The sequence below is a fragment of the Cotesia glomerata genome, linkage group LG4 (assembly GCF_020080835.1).
Source record: "Cotesia glomerata isolate CgM1 linkage group LG4, MPM_Cglom_v2.3, whole genome shotgun sequence".
NCBI classification, from domain to species: domain Eukaryota; kingdom Metazoa; phylum Arthropoda; class Insecta; order Hymenoptera; family Braconidae; genus Cotesia; species Cotesia glomerata.
Genome location: NC_058161.1, coordinates 12,790,239 through 12,807,050, shown reverse-complemented (window position 1 = coordinate 12,807,050; position 16,812 = coordinate 12,790,239). Strand labels below are relative to the sequence as shown.

Genomic DNA, 16,812 nt, shown 5'->3' with positions numbered 1-16,812 from the left:
CGCCAAAGGTAACATGTCAGCCATCTTGCGGTGAAACTTGGAACAAATATAATGTTAATAATGTTTCAGTAATTCCAGTACGTTCTAGAAGCTTGCTCAGGTGATACAAACGTATACAAAGTTTTTATTATTAAACTAAAAATATAAATACGTGCATTTATTATATTTATTGTATTTATTATTGTGTATTTAATTTTATAATTATTTTTTCAGTGATACACTAGCGTTGTTTGGAAGTTTATAAAAAAGATTTTTTTTTAAGATGTCGGACTCATCTGATGGAAATTTGGAGGTATTTATTTTTATTTATTTATTATAGTTGACAAGTTTTTAATATTTTTTTATTAAAAAAATATTTTTTCAAAATTGCACTTAGTTTTTTACAAATAAATTTTTTTTTTCTAATAGTTTTGTTAATAAAAAAAATTATTTAAATTTTATAATTGTCGTCTAACTTAATTTTCATTCAATAGTTAGGTTATTTTTTAATTAGAAAACAAGATTTGGAAATAAAGTATAATTAAGTTGGCAGTCACTTGACAATTTTTTTATTATTTTATTTTAAAAAATAAATTTGGTAAAAATTTATCCAACAGATGTTTGATAATTTTAATAATTTTTGTAAAAAGTAAAATACGGTAAACAAAAATTAGCCGATGATTTTAATTTTTTTTTTTTTTTTTATCATTTAATTAGAATTAAAAAATGTTTTTTAAAAATTGCAATGAAGAAAAAAAATAAAAAAATTTTTAAAAATTTTTAAAAATTAAAAATAACATATTTTTTAAAACAATTTTTTTGGAACAAAATTAGTTAAAAAAAATTGCAAATAGTAAACTGACTGTTAATTTTAAAATTATTTTAAAAAAATTGAAATTATAATTTTTTGAAAATTCTACATGTCAATTTTTTTTATGATACTAAAATAAGCCGACATTTATTAATTTTTTATTTATTAAATTAGAACTAAAAATTTCGCGGTTTTTAAAATACCGTAAATTTTCGGTATTAATGCACTTACCATAAATTTACCGTTATAATTGTAAAATAATACAGTATTTCTAAAGTTATATTGGCCAGTTTTTTTAATATAGTTACGCAGCATTTCTACTGTACTTTTGCTGCAAAATTACTAGAATAATACGATTAAATTACCGTAAAAAATCTATGTATTAACTATAATATTACTTTAGTTTTTTATGGGTTTTTATTACCCTGATGACTGGTTAATAATTTATTTATGGTTGTGGGTATATTGGCAATCCAGTCTAACACACTCTTATTTAATATTTCTATGCGATATTTCGCCTGTTGTCCTTACAGGCATCATCAGACATTTATTCAATTAATATATAATCTGAACAAAAACAGTTTCACTGTAAAAAAATCGCGCCAAGCCCACGTTCATAAGACTATTAAGAAAAAAAAATTTGTTTTTTTCTTTACAAAAAGATATAAAATTAATAAATTAAAAAAACCAAGTAACCGATATAATTGTTTATGATTTTCGGAAATTAAAAAAAATTTTGTTGTAAATTTAAAAATTAAAAAAAAATTTTGTAACGTATTTAGTGTGCGCGGTTGCAAAATATTTTAGTTTTAATGAAATTCGTAAAATTTATTTGCTAGACTTTGAAAAAATTGAAATACACAATGACGCATATTTTACACAACTAAAAAGACTCTTTAAGTCTTAAAAATAACAAATAAGACGGATAGCTTAACTGGTAGAGCCCTTGGCGCGTAACCGAAAGATCTGGGTTCGATTCCCAGTCTGGGCTGTCTGATTATTTTTTCAATTACGGAAAAAAATTCCCACTGAGTAGGTCCCCCCTTTCCCCTATCCGTTCTTTCCCAACTCCCTTAAAATTTGCTTTGATATGGCTCTTTACCGTAAGATGGACGGTGGCGTTGTTTGCTCGGTGGGTCTTATATACGTGACTGAATAAAGTAGTCAGTACTTGTCTCGGATAGCTTAACTGGTAGAGCCCTTGGCGCGTAACCGAAAGATCTGGGTTCGATTCCCAGTCTGGGCTGTCTGATTATTTTTTCAATTACGGAAAAATTCCCACTGAGTAGGTCCCCCCTTTCCCCTATTCGTTCTTTCCCAACTCCCTTAAAATTTGCTTTGATATGGCAGTAATTAGTGTACTTTATACACTATATCTTTACCGTAAGATGGACGGTAGTGTTTATTACTCGGTAGGTCTTATTAGGTGACTGAATGGTAGTTACGGACAATGTCTCTGATAGCTTAACTGGTAGAGCCATTAACAAAATACTGCAATTTTGCCGCGTTTATACTGATATAATTAAAAAATAGGAAAAATTTAGTATTTTTGGTTGATTGCTGCATTTAAAGTCATATCGTAAAAAGTGTACAAATTATAAAATTTTCATTTTTATTTCATTAATTCTTACATTTTTCATTTTAATCAAAGAATCATTGAAAGTAAAGCGTAGGGATTGTAGGATTTTTAAAGTTCAGCGATAAGTAAATAAGTATACAGTAAATATCCGGTACATTTACGGTTTTAATACTGTTAATATCCCGTAATTTTCCTATTGAGAACACTACTCCGTATTATAAAAAATTAGGCTGGTTAAAATTTATGCGAGAAGGGATTACTTCATAGCTAGTTTATTTTACAAAGAAGTCAAACTAAACTATAATCAATTATTCAGATCAAAATTAGAATTTCTGCGGATTGCATTAAGGAGAGGCGATGTCAGGAATGACTACTTGAGTCTACCAAGAAGTAATTTGGCTATCTATGAAAATTCTTTCCTGATTTATGGTATAAAAATTTAGAATTCATTACCGGCTGATATTACAGTAATTGACAACTTTGAAAATTTCAAAAAAGCTTGTTTTAACTTTTTCTTGCAATCAGTATAATTACCATTAATCATGCAGTTTAACATATTAGTTATTAGTTAGTATTAATTAGTTATTAATTAGTGTCGATCTTTAAAATTGTATTGCGGACACTGTAACAAATGTACACTTATGAACTATTGTCTTTATGAATTGTTGATGGTCCTGAAGGAGCTTAGAACTTCAGGATCGAATAAAATCTATTATCTGTCTATTTATTGTATTGCCGTAAATATTCTGAATTTATTTCGTAATTTTTCTGTAATAATTCGCCAAAACAACTAGCTAAAATAACTAAAGTACGGTAAACATACAGTATTTATATCGTATAAATATCGAATCTTTGCGGCATTTCCAAAACTGTGAACGCAATAAAAACAGTTCATTTTTAAACAACCCATAAAACTACCTCTTTTCAGTTAAAACCTGTAATAGTAACTTCATCTTCACCAACCCCGGTAAAATCAACCGCAGTGGTAAAATACTCCACAGTAGCCCCAGCAACCTTCGCGCAGCTCCAATGCAACACCAATCTAAACCACCCCCCGTCAAACTGGCTAAGCAGTTCCGCGGAGAGCTACGGCCTCCAGAGTATCCAGCCCCCAAACACCGGGTTCTCCAGTTTCCGAATGGCCCAAATGTTCCCTGACTGCGTCGGCGATGTCGACGTGGTCTCCGACGCGGAGAACATAAAGAAACTCCTAAAAATGCCTTACAGCCACGGGGTAGTTTCAATGATGGTCCACCGAATTGAGAACACTTTACTCCTGGACGACTTTGACATCCAGAAGTACCTCTTACGTCAGGCTGAAAGCGACTGGAAGTGGTTGAAAGAATTCATCTACCAGCACGTGTTCCCCCCTGAAGACAAAGAGAAGCGTCTGTCCCACCGACCGAATAGCAGGAACGCGATCCAGCAGCGGAACCTGACCTCCAAGTTCCTCTACCACTCGCTAGTCCCTTCTGCAGAGCCAAAGCCGCTTCCGACTCCGCCCCTGCCCCTTCAGAAGTTAGAAACAGAACCTACTCCACCCCTTCCTGAACCAAGCGAAGAACCTGGTCCCGGTCCAAGAAGCCACTTCTCCAGAAACATAGTCTGGACCTTTGAGAACATCCAGATGCTAATTGGAACCAATATGCCGATTTTCGGGGGCCAAACTCATCCCTGTATCTCCCTTAGGCTCAGAGACATGAACAAGCCTATCAACGTCCTGACTGGCATCGACTACTGGCTGGACAATCTGATGTGCAACGTCCCTGAAGTGGTGATGTGCTACCACCTGGACGGAATTGTCCAGAAGTACGAGCTGATAAAAACTGAAGATCTTCCCAATTTGGATGACGCTAAGTTCAGTCCCAAGGTGATCAGGGACGTGGCTCAGAATATTCTGAGCTTCCTGAAGAATAACGCGACGAAAGCTGGACACACTTACTGGCTCTTTAAGGGAAAAGATGACGACGTAGTCAAGCTTTATGACCTGAGTTCCCTTTGCAGTGATATTCCTGAAGACAAGGGCCAGAATCCTTTCACTGTTCCTGTTGCCATGTTGCTCTACCGCGTTGCCAGGAACATGAAGTACTCTAGTGATTCAGGGTATCAAGGAACGATCAGGATGCTCTTGAAGAATTGCATTGACCTTCTGGATATCGAGAAGTATCCCCAGATCGTTACATCCGCGCATTATATGCTTTCGGATCTGTACGTTCCAGCAGATACTGATCCAGCGGCGCCTGTTTTGATGGAGCAGGAAAAAGAGGAGCAGAATACCAGTTCCGAAGCCGAAGGAGAGGAGGATGATGTAGGAGAGGGAGAGATATCTATCCAATCGTTGACGCTAACGCATATTAGGGAGGAGGAAGTAGGGTGCAAGTTCAGGCCGCCTCCGATCAGTGGAACTGTCGCGGAACGCTGTTTGGACGGATTGAGACATGTTATGGAGGGGTTAGAATGCTTGAAATACTTTCCGGAGGAGAAGGAAGAAAAGGAGGAGGAGGTTCTCAAGATGGCCAAGTCTTTTGAAGCTATTCCGATGCCGTATGAGAGTTTGAAGGAGGAGAAGAAGAAAAAAAAGAAGGAGAGAAAGAAGCATAAGGAGAAGGATGAGAGGAATAGTAAAGCGGTTTGCAAGAAGATGGAGAACTTACCGACCTGGCAGAAGAAGAGCGATATTCAAGATTGGAAGAATCATTTGAAAATTCTGTTGTATGAGAAAGCGACGCTGATTTTTGCGGTTTTGGGAGAGTATGAGTATACGAACCAGAGGTTCGGGAGGTCGCTGAGGTATAGCTTGGCGGTGCTGAGGTGTCATCGGATTTTGGAGATTTTTTGTGGGATGAAGAATGATAAGTTGATTAGTTATTTGTTGGGGAGGGCTGGAGATTGCTGTTTGATGATTGTTCATGATTGGCAGAATATTGAGGAACACAAGAGGGCGTATGAAGAGGCAGATGATGTTGAGGTTAGAATTGTCAGCGAGCTGTTTGATATGGATATGAGTGAGTATTTTTGATTATGGGATTTGGGTTAGTTTTAAGATATCTGATCAGATCTGGTATATTCGGTAGAATATATTTGATATATCTAATTAGAATACATTTTTTCAGATCTGATGTATCTAATCAGATCAAATATATTTAATATACCTGATTTACTTGATCAGATTAAATACATCTGATGTATCTTATTAGTTTTAAAATGTTTGTTCAGATCTTACAACTGATATATCTGATCAGATCTAATATATCTGATCAGATTTAAGGTGCTCCCTTAATTCGGGTTTATGTGATCAGATCTGATCTATATGATTCGATAATATGTATCTGACCAGATCGGATGTATATAATCAGATCTGCTGTATCTGGTATATAGATATAGCAGATCAGATTTGGTATATCTGGTATATATGATCAGATCTGATATGTCCTGATTACATGGTCAGATATAAAATATATGATCAGAATTGATACATCCTGATCATATGGTAAGAATAAGCATGCATGATCATATGATTCGATCTGACATATATGATCAGATCTAATCTGATACATCCTAATCATATAGTCAGATCTGAAAGATATGATCAGATCTGACATAGGGTAGAAGTACCGATTTTGGCCATCTTAAGACCAATTTTGGCCACTTGATATTTGAGTTAATTTGTAAAAAATTTAACTATTCAGGTAGAATTTTTGTAGAATTTATAAATTAGTACATTTATACGAATTGAATTCATAAAGTCTTGCGGTTGTAGAAATATTAATACAATAATTTGAAAATAAAGTGGTCAAAAAAGGTACGCTGGCCACAAACGGTACTTCTACCCTATATGATCAGATCTAATCTGATACATTCTAATTATATGGTTAAATCTGAAAGATATGATCATATGATCAGAACTGATACATCCTGATTATATGTTAAGATTTAGCATATATAATCATATGATCAGATCTAATCTGATATATGCTAATCATATGGTCAGATTTGAAATGTATGATCATATGATCAGAACTCATACAACCTGATTATATGTTAAGATTTAGCATATATGATCATATGATCAGATCTGACATATGATCATATGGTCACACGGAAAAAAAAAATTACATTATATAATGTAACGTCGCTTTCCGTGATGAAAACTGGAAAAATTACAGTTTCAGATTGTAATTATTACAGATTTTATAAGAATTACATTGTAAAATGTAATATTTACATTGAAAAGTCTGAAAATTAACATTTAAAGTTTGAATTTAGAAAAATTTTATTTCGAGCTGTAATTTTTCTAGTTTTGAATACGACGGGACACTTATGACTATTTATAATTCTTAAATATTATTCCTAAGATCGGTGATTTTACTTATTAAAGAGCATTTATTATAGTAAGCCAACTTTCTCGATCTACATGATGGTAGACTAATTCAATTTTCATTTTTTAACTATTTTCACCACACTATTGTCGGTATGAGCACTCATACCATTCTCGGGTGAATATATCTAATAATTAAAAATTTTGATTTTTTAAGACAATTTTAGTTAAGATTAAATGAAGATGTTATTTTTTATTCAGTAAAACTTTTCGGTTACCGAAACACTATTTATAATGTTATTTTTGGAGTTTTTTTTTTTTCCGTGCAGATCTGATATACCCTGATCATTTGGCCAGATCTGATAGATACTGATTATATGATCAGATCTGATTTATCCTGATGATATTATCAGATTTGATGTATCTGATCATTTGTATTACATCTGATATTTCTAATTAGATCTAATGTAACTAACGGCTACCCCTCTTTATCTCAGAAATATCATCTCGAGACAATAATATCTCAACAATAACATCTCAAATATAAATGTCTCAGTGCAATTTTGAATTTTTGTGCCGATTTCATGCTCGAAAATAGGCCAACACAAACGCCCGTAATCGTGTTGCGCCCTTTTAACATGGTTTTTGGGTGTCTTTATGCTCAAAAATAGGCCAAAACACACGAGATATTATTGTCTGAGATATGATTGCCGAGATATATTTACCAAGATATTAGAGGCTGAGAAATTATGAGTGATCACCGTAACTAACATATTCGATAAGATCTAATATATCTGATATATTTGATCAGATTGTCTAGATTAGATTTATGATCAGATCCAATATATTTTTTCAACCCTAATAATTCCAAAATATCTAATCAGATCTCATATATCTGCTATATCTGATTAACCATTTGTAGTTAGAGCTCAAAATTGTCTCCAGTTTCTTGAAATTTACCAAAAATTAATTCCAGATGTAGAAGAGCTGCTTCCAGAAACCTTAACAACCCTGGAAGCGATCTTAGTAGTCTCTTTAAATTGCTACGAGCAAGCCTTAGCCCTAGGACCACTTGAACCCGACAAGAACATCCTAATCCGTCGTCTAGGAAACATCCACAATGAGCTAGGTGTCCTCTACATGAACCAAGCTACCTCAAAATACCAGCAAGTAGACCAGGAAGATTCTACCCCTGTTGCTGAGGTAACTTCCTTGCTGAATAAGTCCTGCCAGCACCTAGAGGCCGGGGTGAAGGCTTTTGAAACCAGCAAAGATGACGTCAATCTGGCTCTTCTTCACTCGAATTCAGGCAGATTGATGAGGACCTGGGCCCATATTCCTGACAAGAGTCAGAGCCAGGAGAAGTACTTCTACAACAAAGCAATCATGAGTTATCAAACCGCCCTACAGGTTCTTGGGAGCAAGAAAACCAATCCTTTTATCTGGGAGGACGTCACCTGGGAGCTGTCTAGCACCCTTTATGCCATGGCAACTTTGACTCAAGATTTCAATAATAGCAATCATAAGGTAGCTATAGTTTTTCTTGATACATATTTTTTTAGATCGATTAATTGCTATTTTTACATAAAAAAGTGATTTTAAGGGCTTGTGGGGATTTTTGAAGGATTTATGGGGGGGTAAACACGATAACTTTTGAAAAAATAAATTTTTCAACTCAATTTATTTTTTAATCTCCTCATCTGCCTTTTGGGAAGTTGCGGATTTAAAATTGCAGCTTAATATTGTTTTGTTTAATTATAATTAATTTTTTTCGGCTGGCAGTGGGAGAAATTTTCTGTCCTTTGAGAAGCCATATAGAGAAATTTATTTGTAAATACAGCTTCAAGACAGCTGATACTACCCTGATAGCCACAGTTTCAGACCAACCAAGTTGGTGTCAGATAGTTGCCACCAACTTAGCGACAACTTGCGGTCAACTTCCGAATTTGTAACTGTTGGCGTCAAGGTGGCTACAAGTTTCTGAGAAAAACAAGGCCAATCTACTGCCGCAATATGTTGTCAGATTTCTTGAGAAACTTGTCGTCAACTTGGTGCGAAAGAGTTTCGAAAGCAATTTTTGCCGACAAATTGGTGACAACTTGGTGAACAACCGAGTTCATTTCCAAGACTTGCCGCCAACTTGGTGACAAGATCCCTGATAGCCACAGTTTCAGACCAACCAAGTTGGTGTCAGATAGTTGCCACCAACTTAGCGACAACTTGCGGTCAACTTCCGAATTTGTAACTTGTGGCGCCAAGGTGGCTACAAGTTTCTGAGAAATAAGAGATCAATCGATTGCCGCAATATGTCGCCAAATTTCTTGAGAATCTTATCGTCAACTTGGTGTGAAAAAGTTTCAGAGCAACTTTGCCGACAACTTGGTGAACAAGTTGACACCAACTGAGTTACTTTCCAAGAGTTGCCGCCAAGTTGGTGACAAGTTGCGGCAGTAGATTGACAGAAAGTTGCGGCCAACTTGGCTATCAGGGTTGCGGCAGTAAATCGACGGAAAGTTGCGACCGACTTGGCTATCAGGGTATACTCAATTGTTTCGCTGGCCGACCGCCGGTAATACAGTCTTTAATTGGTTCTTTTTTATAATTCACTTATCGGAACGAAAGAGGGCGTTCAATTCGTATGAAAAGAATACTATCCGCGGGAAAATTTAAACGAGCTTTAAAATAGAATTGTAAATAAAATTAATTTCTTGTAATTTATTTGTAATTAACTTATTAAAATTATTTTTTTAATTTATTCTTGTAGTGTACAGTAGATAATTATTTATTTATCGACGTTTGATATAAAATTATTAAAAAATTGAAAGTAGTATTGAAGTTATATTTAAAAAATAAAATTCTAATGACTGGGCCCATAACCTTTGATTAAAATTCAAACTTTTTTTTCCGACTTATTCCTTCAGACTGAAGAAGAAGTGACCAGAGAAGTAGTAGAACTTTTACAAAAAGCTCTCAAGTACTGCGACACTGTGACACCAGGCCCTCGGCAGCCGATTTACCAGTTCCGGGCCGCGAACATCCAGCACCGTCTCGGGTCACTCTACCACCGCGTTTACCGCGAATTGGACCAAGAGGAAGTCAACAAACGCAAAACTTCACTACAATTAAGCCGCCTGCACTATGAAAAAGCGGCGATATTGTTCATGGCGCTCGAGCAACCAGTTGAGTTCCTCACCGTTCAGATGGAGCGCGTGGCGCTTGCGGAACATCAGGCATCTAGTGAGTATTTTTAAAAGATTTTATAGTAATCTAACTATTGCATTCATCCTTATGACGAGACTTTTCAAAAATTTCGGTATTTCTTGGCTTAACTCGTCAAGGTACAGAAAATACAATTAAGGAAGTCCTTTTGCTCCAGTTGAGTCAAAACAACTGTAGTAGTCAATATACGATAAATTAAAATAAAAAACCCATAATAATTCCTAAAATTAAAAAATAAATAGTATATGAGGTATTAATCGTTGAAATTTTGAAAATAAAAATAAAAAAGTAGTTAAATACAAAAATTAATTTTACTCTTTCAAATCAGCTGCTACACGCAGAAAAAAATTTTTTTAAAATAACCTAAGACATGTTCTAGTATCAAATGCATTTGTTAACATAGTGATAACAAATTATATGTTAAAATAACAAAATTTAGGTTATAGCAAGTTATTGATATGTTATAACAACAAAACAATTTGGTTACTATAGCAAAATCTTTAAGTAGATTCGACAAAATAATTTAGTTGGTATAACAAATTTTTTTGTTGAAACAGCAAAATTATTCTATTAAAATAACAAATAAATTTACATTAAATGTTACATTAAATTTTATAAGAATCCATAATTTAAAAATATCCGAACAAAAACAATTTCACTGTAAAAAAAGTCGCGCCAAGTCCACGTTCATAAGACTATTAGGAAAAAAAAATTTTTTTTTTCTTTACAAAAAGATACAAAACAAAAAAATTAAAAAATCCAAGTAACCGATATGATTGTTTATGAATTTCGGAAATTAAAAAAAATTTTATTGTAAATTTAAAAATTAAAAAAAAAATTTTAGAACGTATTTAGTATGCGTGGTTGCAAAATATTTTACTTTTAATGAAATTCGTAAAATCTATTTACTAGGACTTTAAAAAAATTGAAATACACAATGATGCACACCAAGTAAGTTCTAAAATTTTTTTTTTAATTTTTAAATTTACAATAAAATTTTTTTAATTTCCGAAAATCATAAACAATCAAATCGGTTACTTGGATTTTTTAATTTTTTTATTTTGTATCTTTTTGTAAAGAAAAAAAAAATTTTTTTTTCCTAATAGTCTTATGAACGTGGACTTGGCGCGACTTTTTTACAGTGAAACTGTTTTTGTTCGGATTTTAATATTTTTTGTAATTATAATGAAAATTTACAATTGGTACCAACTTAAATCTCGTGTTGACTGCATTTTTTACTGCAAACTATCCCCTTGAAGCTACAGTTTATGTAGATGTAATTCCAGTGCACCCTGGCGGCCGTAAATGTAAGCTGTGAATTACTTTTTTTAACTGTAGGCTTATCTATAGGAGGATTACTACACATTTTTATTTTATCTAGTCTGTGGCGCTGACCTTTCTCCATCAAAAAAAAGTCAGGATCGAAATTTGTGAGCGAGCTATAGTATGTGCTAATAAAATTTAATAATTTCAAGTAAATAAATTGTTATTAGTGGATATAATTAATTAATACGGTGAAATAAATTATGAATTACTGTTATGATAAACAAATTGGGTAAAAAAAGTACCGTAGAATTAAATAAAATTTCGCAGCCTCAAAAAACCGTTCTGCTTACAGTAAACACAGTCGGTAGTCTGGCGCTCCGTTTACAACGGATTTGAACGGAACTTGGCGCCAGATTTTACCGAATCTGTGAATGCTATAATCAGTGATATCTGATTTGGAAAATATTTTAGCAACAAATTAGTTTTGTTATTGCAATAAAATGATTTCGTTAGGACAACAAATTGATTTGGTGATTTATCAGGTTGGTTTGTTAGTACAACTTGAAACATTTTGTTAATGCGACTAATGGATTTGTTACTATAACTACACTCATTTGTTACCAGAACATATTTTTCAGTTATCCCGTATTTTGTTATTTCAACAAAATCATTTTTATGCGTGTAGTAATATCCTGTTACGTGAATGTGGAACGCTTCACGTAATAATTACCGTAACTCCTATTCTTTCCCGCTTCACAGCATTATTTATATTTGTATAATGCTCCCCCTAGTAACCTGTCCGTGATTTGGCAACGCTGTATTTCGGTTGTTTACATTTTCATTTGCATAATATAACCTTAACTACGTTTAAGTTTTTGCAGTCAGTGTAAATAAATAAATTAGTTTGAATTTATTGAATGGTCTGAAGCTCGCGCGCTACGCAACGTTGCCAAATGTTTTGACTTCATTTTAATGTAGGCTGCTTGAGAATTTTTTGTAATTTTATAATTTTAATTTTTCCATAAATTCCACGGCAACCTATATATTTTATTGCAAGAAATTAAACCTGAATATTTCGAAAACCTTATTTTGAGTTTTTTTTTTTTTTTACCTCATCTAATCGGTAGTTAATACTATAATTCGAGAAAGTTGTTAAGGTCTGACTTTCTCGTAAGAGTCAGAAAAAACACTATACTAACATTTTTAAAAATTTTTTTTTCAAAAATTTGCACGGTAAAGACTAAATTAAACTTCACTAGTAGATAAATAAGGACTTTAACTATTAGATAAAAATTAATTTTATGCGTAATCTAATATTTTTCATTTAACATCGATGGCGAAAGGACCTCCTTAACTCAAAAGTTTATTGATACGATATAACCGGGCTCTACTATAACTCATACAATTCTTATCGGATCTCCATAAAACGTAGCGTACTTATTTTTTGAAAAATTTCCAAGTTTAACTTCGAAGATCAGCTAGATCGATCGGATAGTTTACTAATTACAGCAATTATTAATTTTTAAAAATTAATTAAAAATGAAAACTTTTAGTGTCTCTCCTTGCTATAGCTTAAGACTAAGATAACTTACTAAATAGCTGTAAATTTTATCTGAAAGCTCATTAAATAACCTTTTATTTACATAGCTATTTATTTTGCTAGATCAATAAATTTAAAAATGACAGCAATTTAAAAGTATTTAAATTTAATAAAATAGTGAGTTTTAGTGGGTCTTTAAGCAATTACTATTAAATTCGATAACTTGATAAATTCATGTAAGCTCCATCTGAAAGCTCATAAAATACGCTCCTAATAATCTATCAATATATTTAAAAAAAGATTTTCCGGTCCATTCAATGAAATTTTTAGTAGATTTCATAGAAAGCTATTACAATTGTCCTTAACTTTTGAGAAATTTTGCTATTTTCTGACTCAGCTCGTCAAGGTTCAGAAAATACAATTAACTCAAAAGTTTATTGATACGATATAACCGGGCTCTACTATAACTCACACAATTCTTATCGGATCTCTAAAAAACTTAGCGTACTTATTTTTTGAAGGATTTCCAAGGTTAACTTCGAAGATCAGCTAAATCGCTCGGTTAGTTTACTTATTACAGCAATTATTAATTTTTAAAAATTAATTAAAAATGAAAACTTTTAGTGTCTCTCCTCGCTATAGCTTAAGAATAAAATAACTTACTAAATAGCTGTAAATTTTATCTGAAAAGTCATTAAATATCCTTTTATTTACATAGCTATTTATTTTGCTAGATCAATAAGTTTAAAAATGACAGCAATTTAAAAGTATTTAAACTTAACAAAATAGTGAGTTTTAGTGGGTCTTTAAGAAATTACTATTAAATTCCTGTAAGCTCCATCTAAAAGCTTATCAAATAGGTTCTTATTAATCTAGTTATTTGAAAAAAAATTAAATATTTTCCAGTCAATTTAATAAAATTTTTTTGAATTAATTGCACGCCTCATAGCGCGAAGCGCGTGAGGTGCTTTATACTCGACTCGTCAAGGTCAAGCAATTTTGTGATCTTTAAATGCCTCTATCACAACCATATTACACTTATACAATAATATAAGTAGATGTACACCGAAAAAACACTTAAATTAAACCATCTTTTACTTTCTAATTGATATTTCAAGACCGGACCGTTTTGCACGACTCATGATGCGAAGCATCAGAGAGTGCTTTACGATCGAAAAATTTTTTTCGCCTCATTTTGGCGGCTGTTTTTATTATTATAGCCTTGTTAGTTCACGGAATCAAGATATTTTGCATACTATCGTCGAGATAATTTAATGGAGATTATTTTCATACTTTTTAAAAATTGATTTATTGCAATAGAATTGGAAAAAAACACCAAAATAGGTCAAAAAATTTTCCTGTCCGTCATGTGTGAAACCCGAAAACACTGTAACTTGTGAAAAAATCCATTATTTGAGTAAAATTTTTTTTTTTTAAATTCTAATCGACGATTGTAGGTCACTGAATGCGAATGATGAATTAATTCAGTGTCGTTTAATTACAATTAATAAAAAACGAAAACTACAAGACTGTACATCTATTTATATCCATAGAAAATTAACATATGGATGGTGATATATCTATAGATATTATGTACATTTATTCCACCAGGGGCGCTTGTGCAGTACCTTCCTACTACAGCTGTTTTTTCGGCAATTAATTTTGAACGACTTAAGTTTTTTTTTTTTTTTTTTTTTTATATTTCATAATTAAATGAGCATTATGAGTCGTGCACTTTTGGATTTTCCAAACTTTAATTTTTATTAGTTTAAGAATTCGATGACCTGGGTCCGTATTTAATATCAGTAGCCTAGTTTACGTATTTTTTTTTAAATTGAATTTTTATTAAAATTCACTTCGATACAACCGTACAAAGACAAACGAACTTTTCTTATTTGTCACGTGAAAACTATGGCGCCACTTGATCAAGCTAGATTTTTTTAGACTGCGTGCGCATATGACAAGAAAAAAGGGCGCTGATATTAAAAAAAAAAAAAAAAATGAAAAATACTGTGTAGGAAATTACTTAATTATAATTTTTTTTTTAATCAATTACACAATTTATTTTTTTCTTAAAAAATGAATGAGCGCTATGAGGCGTGCACTTTTGAATTTTCCAAACTTTTTAGTAACATATTTTCTCAATTTTTGTATTGTTTATATTATCGGTGTAAAAATTTATTTTATTTTCTTTCTAGCCTCAACATTTACAAAAAAATTGAAAGCTTATCAGTCAGGCTTGGATTTAATTTTGGAAGCCATCCCAATGTTGGAAATCATGATCGAGAAGCACAAGGACGATAAAATCAAGTTCGATGGAAATAAAGAAAACTTAGAAGTTATGAATGGAGAAAATAAAAATAAATATTCTGAAGAAGACAAAGAGAATCAGGAGGGAAAGCTTCAGAATTTGAAAAAAGAGAGTCAAGAAGAGAGTGAAGAAAATCAACAGAATGAAAAAGAGGAAAATTTGATTGTTTTGATGGAACAAAGGTTGCAATATTTGTTGAAGTCTTTGGCTAAATTGTGTATAGACAAAAACGCTAATAAAAAAGAGTAAGTTTTTTTTTATATATTTTATTTTTTGCTCTAAAAAAATTATTATTAAAATAATTATTATTATTGAAAATTTTACTTCACTATATTATTAATTATTTTTTGTTTCAAAAATTTTTCAATACTAATAATAAATAATTTCTTAAGAGTGCATTATTATTATTATTATTCATTTTTTATTAAATAATTGTAAATAATTAGATCCAAGAATTTTTTTTGCATACAATAATTAAATCATAGGATTGAAATGAAAAAAATATTAATCATTCAATTTTTTTAGGTATGACAATTTGTCCAGCACCTACAAATTCTGTTACGGAAAAACTCTGCGCCCAGTTAATAAATCAGGAGTCGATTTGTTGGAGCATCTTGTGAAGGTTTTCACTGAAATAACTCCGAAAATTCGGCAGCTCAACGACTAAAAAGTTTTTTTAACTTTTTCACAATTATTACTGCAGCTAGAGAGTGACTTATATAAATCACAGATATAAATGTATATACTGTATTTAAGTATTTATTAAATAATAAATGGGTTTTGTTTTTTATAAATTTTTTTAATTTTTTCATTCGAGATTTATCATAAAATTTTTAACTTCCCGCTAAGAAAATTTTCAAAAATCGGGAAGTTATTATTTTCACCCCGTTTTTCAAAAATCGAGTTTTCATCAAATCTCGACGTTTGAAGGTCACAGGAAGCTTCCCTGACTATCCCCGCGAGGGTGTCACTATGTCTGTATGTATGTGTGTGTGTCTGTGTAAGTATGTAAACCTCTTATAACTTTTGAACGGTTGAACCGATTTTATCGCGGTTGGTGCCATTTGAAAGAACATGACCAAACTTAGATTTTGAAAACTATTTGGACCGATTCAGATCAATAGATTTTGAGAAATCTTCAAAAAACTGAAAAAAAAATTTTTTCAAATAAGGTTTTTTTGGAATAACTTTTAAACGGCTTGATGGTTCAATTCCAAAAACTAATCAGCTCTTAACCTCAAAAAACCACGTCGATCGCCACCAGTACGGTCAAAATCGGTTGATTCGTTCGAGAGATATCGTGAACGAAAGAAAACTGAAAAAAGTGTTTTTTCGGAATAACTCCAAAATTCCTAGCGCGATCAATTCAAAATTTAAGATTCTTTGTGAGGCTTAAAAAACTGCTTCGAATGCTTCTAACCGCGTAAAAATCGGTTTATTACACGCTTTATATTAGCTTCACTTGTATGTCAGTTTGTCAGTATGTCAGTAACTCTCCGTGGGTATCTGCGCGCCTGCGGCCTTCCTTGGTTCTGGTAGCCGTTTCTCAGGCTCGCTCTCCGAAATCGAACTCTGATTCCCCGTATTTATAATATTTATAAATAATTATTTTTTTATTAGCTTCACTTGTATGTCAGTATGTCAGTATGTCAGTATGTAACTCTCCGTGGGTAATTTGCGCGCCTGAATATTTTTGATAATCAACAAATAATAGTTTAAAAAAACTAAAAAATCACGCTTTTATAAATAAACCAAACTAAAAAGTAAAAAATAAATAATAGTTTAAAAA

General features: G+C 32.2%; 1 protein-coding gene and 1 long non-coding RNA gene across 5 annotated transcripts in view; both read left to right on the top strand.

Moving 5' to 3' along the window:
- LOC123263646 overlaps positions 1-16,812 on the top strand; it is a 342,430-nt gene that overhangs the window by 255,664 nt on the left and 69,954 nt on the right. The gene's annotated exons all lie outside the window — the stretch shown is intronic.
- LOC123263500 (erythroid differentiation-related factor 1) lies at positions 75-15,817 on the top strand. 4 transcript variants are annotated; one of them, XM_044726316.1, is made up of 7 exons: positions 75-100; positions 214-292; positions 3,298-5,374; positions 7,664-8,214; positions 9,609-9,924; positions 14,911-15,268; positions 15,549-15,817. In XM_044726316.1, exons 2-7 carry the CDS (start codon positions 263-265, stop codon positions 15,688-15,690), a joined length of 3,474 nt encoding a protein of 1,157 aa, XP_044582251.1. In that variant the 5' UTR covers positions 75-100; positions 214-262; the 3' UTR covers positions 15,691-15,817. The 4 variants fall into 4 exon arrangements, 3 of the variants coding, with proteins under 3 accessions (XP_044582251.1, XP_044582252.1, XP_044582250.1); XM_044726317.1 differs by having other exon boundaries at positions 93-111; XR_006509179.1 differs by lacking the exon at positions 75-100 and having other exon boundaries at positions 165-292; positions 14,911-15,112; positions 15,147-15,268.